The following is a 4,059-nucleotide window of genomic DNA, read 5'->3' on the forward strand; positions in this document are numbered from 1 at the left end:
GTCCGCCGAGCGGGAGATGAAACGGTTCAAAGCTGCTATCATACCGGTAAGCTTCTGGACTTCTTTGGGATTCCGAGGCGGTTGCATACTACGAATGGCCCTTATTTGGTCAGGGTTAACTTCGATCCCCCGATGGGTTACCATGTAGCCAAGGAATTTTCCCGATCCCACTCCAAATGAACACTTGGATGCGTTCAGTCGCAGCCTGTACCTTCTCAGGATGTGAAACACCTCGTCAAGGTCCCTGATGTGGTCAGTCACCAATTTGCTCTTTACTACCATATCATCTATATACACCTCGACAGTTTTTCCCATCTGTTGTTCAAACATCCTAGTCATCATCCTTTGATAGGTCGAACCGGCATTCTTCAGGCCAAAAGGCATCACCTTGTAATGATAGTTGCCAATTGGGGTGACAAAGGCAGTTTTTTCCTGGTCTTCCGTGGCCAAGGATATCTTATGGTAGCCCTGGAAAGCGTCCAAAAAACTCATTCGGGGATGCCCGACAGTTGCGTCGACCAGTCGGTCTATTCGCGGCATTGGGAAAGGATCCTTTGGGCAAGCCTTGTTTAAGTCCGTGAAGTCCACACAGACTCGCCATTTCCCGCTCTTCTTCTTCACCACGACTGTGTTCGCCAACCATTCGGGGTAGAACACTTCCTTGATAGCCCCAGTTCTTTTCAATTTCGCCACTTCTTCCTTCACAGCGTCTGCATGCTCCCTTGACGGGCGCCGAGGGGGCTGCTTCTTTGGGGTAATAGCTGGATTAACGTTAAGGTGATGGTGTATTAGGTCTGAGTCAACCCCAGGGGCTTCATAAGGATCCCAAGCGAATACATCCTCATTTCGACGCAGAAAATCAATTAGCGTCGACTTCTCCTGTGCTGGTAGCTCCGAGCCAATCTGGAAAAACCTTTCGGGGTCTGATCCGACGAGCACTTTCTCTAGCTCTTCACAACTCACCTCCATGTCCGGTCCTTCATTACCTGCAACTAGGACCGGGGTTCTTGATTGCTATAAGGTATTCTCGGTTGAAGTGGAAGGCGCGTCGCTTAATCATCGAGCAATGGCCGATACCATGCATCGCCTGGCCATTCCTTGATCCCCCACTATCTCTTTGATTCGGCCCTCTGAGGGATACTTCACCTTCTGGTGCAGGGTAGACGACACAGCCCCTAGCGTATGAAGCCATGGCCGTGCCACAATAGCCGTGTAGGGTGAGTATGCGTCCACCACAATGAAGTCCACTTCCACTATTTCTATGTCTGTTTGCACAGGCAATCTGATCATGCCCTTAGGGATGACGATTTTTCCCTCAAAGCTAAGCAGAGGAGTATTGTATGGCGACAGGTCCTCCTGCTTTTAAATTCAGCCCTTTATATAGGTCCGGGTACATCACCTCCACGGCGCTGCCCTGATCAACTAACACCCTCCTCACGTCATAACCTCCTATTCTGAGTGTCACGACTAGGGCGTCGTCATGGGGCTGAATAGTTCCCTCCTTGTCCTCTTCCGTGAATCCAATTAATGGCACTCTCCCTCTAGCCCTCTTGAATTCCCTTTCGCCTGGCTCTGTCGGGAACCTACCTACTGACATTACTCTGAATGGGCCGGATCCGGTTCTCCCAGGTGCGGCAAGAATGACATTTATCGTGCCGATAGGTGGCCTCAAGGTGCTTTGCCTGGTATCGACATTTGACTGCTCAGGGCGTTGCAACAGATGCCCTAACTTTCCTTCTCGGACGAGTGGATCCACATAGTTCTTCAGATTCCTACATTCGTCCATGACGTGGCCGGGCTCTTGGTGATACACACAATATAGGTTCTGATTGCGTTTTGAGGGGTCACCTGCCATCCTATTTGGCCATTGAAAAAAGGGCTCGTGCTTTATTTTTTCCACGATCACGTGTAATGGCTCTCGGAACACAGCGTGGACTACCTGAGCCCCTACAGATCCCGATTGTTTTGTATAATCTCTTCTCGGCTTATTACTGTTACTGAAACGGTCCGACCTGAAGTCCCTTCTCTCCTGGGGGACAAACTTCGCCTTTCCCTTCCCGGTTTGCTAGTCCTCCTCGACCCTCTTATACTTGTCTATCCTGTCCATAAGTTGCCGCACGCTGGTGGCTGGCTTCCCTGTGAGAGACTTTCTCAAGCCATGCTCTGTCGGCAAGCCCCTTTTAAAGGCACTGATGGCGACGTCATCGTGACTTCCTTCTACCTCGTTGTGCACCTCCCAATATCTGTCCGAGTAGGCCTTTAGCGTTTCCCCTTCTCGCATGGACAGAGATAAAAGGGAATCGAGGGGCCGAGGGACTCTAGTGCTGGTGATGAAGCGGGAGCCAAAGGCCTGCGTCAACTGTTTAAAGGAGTCTATAGAGTTTGGTGGGAGGGCATCAAACCATCTCATGGCCAGGGGCCCCAGGCTGGAGGGAAACACTTTACACATTAACGCCTCGTCCCTGGAGTGAACGGCCATCCTTTGGTTGAACTGGCTCACGTGCTCCACTAGGTCAGTTCGACCATTGTACAGGGTAAACGTTGGCTGATTAAATCGCCGAGGGAGCATCGCCCGCTCTATTCTACGGGTAAATGGCGACTGGGAGATTCGATCCAGGGCCTTGCTCATGGCGTCATTGACTAAGCCTTGGTAAGGTGGGCTTTTGCGGCCGCGTTTGTGAGGCCTCTCTTCCTCATAGGAGAACGTTTCGCTCGGGGGGGTCCTCGTCCTTCGTCTGTATTCATCATCCTCACCACTGCTAGTATCCGAAATGGGCAAAGGACGTTTTTGTTGGGCTCGCCGCAGCCTTTTCTTCAAATCCTCAATCTCTTGCTGCAGAGCCTTCTACTCGTTGTGCTGGTGGGATGCATGGTCTTTCCCTTTCGAGCGACTTCTACTCGTGTGAGCGGTGTTCACATTGCCCTCTCGTTGATCATTTTGGTCTTTTGCTCGTTCAAGGTTTACAAAGTTGTCCTGTCGTTGAGATTCAGTACGTCCGGTTTGGCGCGGACCTGATCCTTCCATCCCTTGCTGTTTCACTTGTTGAGACACAAGTTCTTCCCACAGACGGCGCCAATTGTAGGGTGACGAATTTGGGGCTCAGGCCCAACAGGTGGGAGATTCTGGCCCAAAAGTCCCTCAACAATGAATTTGTAGAGAGTAGGTTATAGAACTAGGTCTTTGACAGGAGAAACGAAGTTACGACCAAGCCATGCAACCAGTTGGACGTAGGGATATTCCTTCAAGCTTTTGGAGTAACGGTCCCTGAGGCTGTTCCTGCTACTTCTCTCTCTTTTCTCCTTCTTTATCCTTTCTTCTTTCTGCTTCCGATCCCTTTTCCATGGGGATCTCCTTCCCTTATATAGCATCCTTCCTGAGATCATGTCCCTACACTTATCAGTCATCCGATCCTCCACTCGAGTGCCTGTCCCATAGGTCATCCTCCCTCCTTTCTGTGAGTTGCACTGGCCAAGATGATTCTGCGTTCCTGTCCCTTCCACATTAATGCGGCTGGAAAAGTAGTTCCTTGGCATTTAATGCGGCAGTTGTGATTGTCCCCCCCCCCCTTCCTGAGTGTCACGCACTGTTTCTTCGTATTGGGTGAACTTTCGCCAGGTATGGGGTGCAAATTGGACACTTACTTGGTGAGTCCGAGGAGGTGTTCCTCCTCGGACGCCCCTTAGCAGGCCCGGCCCATCATGATTGGGACGGGATATCCTACGCCCATGCCTTTTCTTCTTTATCGTGGCTGGGCTTGGTACATGAGCTACGGCCCAACATCAACTGACAGACTTTACCCACCACAATTGTTATAAAATGATTCAATTCCATTCCATCCACGTTACTTCCAAACAAGATTACTTACATTCCATTCATTTTCATTCCTTTCCATTCCTTTATTTTAAAACATCCAATCAAGGTTACTTAATTTCATTCTATTCCATTATTTTCCCTTACTTAAATACATTTCATTCATTTCCATTCTCTTATGATCATTCCATTCCATTTCCTTATGAACTTCCAAATGAAGCCTTAGATTTTACTCCCCAAAGTTTATG

The 4,059-nt window shown here is 49.7% G+C and overlaps 1 protein-coding gene across 1 annotated transcript; it reads right to left on the minus strand.

Annotated features, from left to right (window-relative positions):
• Nucleotides 1–1,321: 1,321 nt before the first annotated feature.
• Nucleotides 1,322–1,855, minus strand: LOC126689918 (uncharacterized). The gene has a single exon (XM_050385077.1). The coding sequence runs from the start codon at nt 1,853–1,855 to the stop codon at nt 1,322–1,324; it is 534 nt and encodes a 177-aa protein (XP_050241034.1).
• Between the last annotated feature and the right edge of the window lie 2,204 nt (nt 1,856–4,059).

This window comes from Quercus robur, chromosome 6, assembly GCF_932294415.1.
Source record: "Quercus robur chromosome 6, dhQueRobu3.1, whole genome shotgun sequence".
NCBI classification, from domain to species: Eukaryota; Viridiplantae; Streptophyta; class Magnoliopsida; order Fagales; family Fagaceae; genus Quercus; species Quercus robur.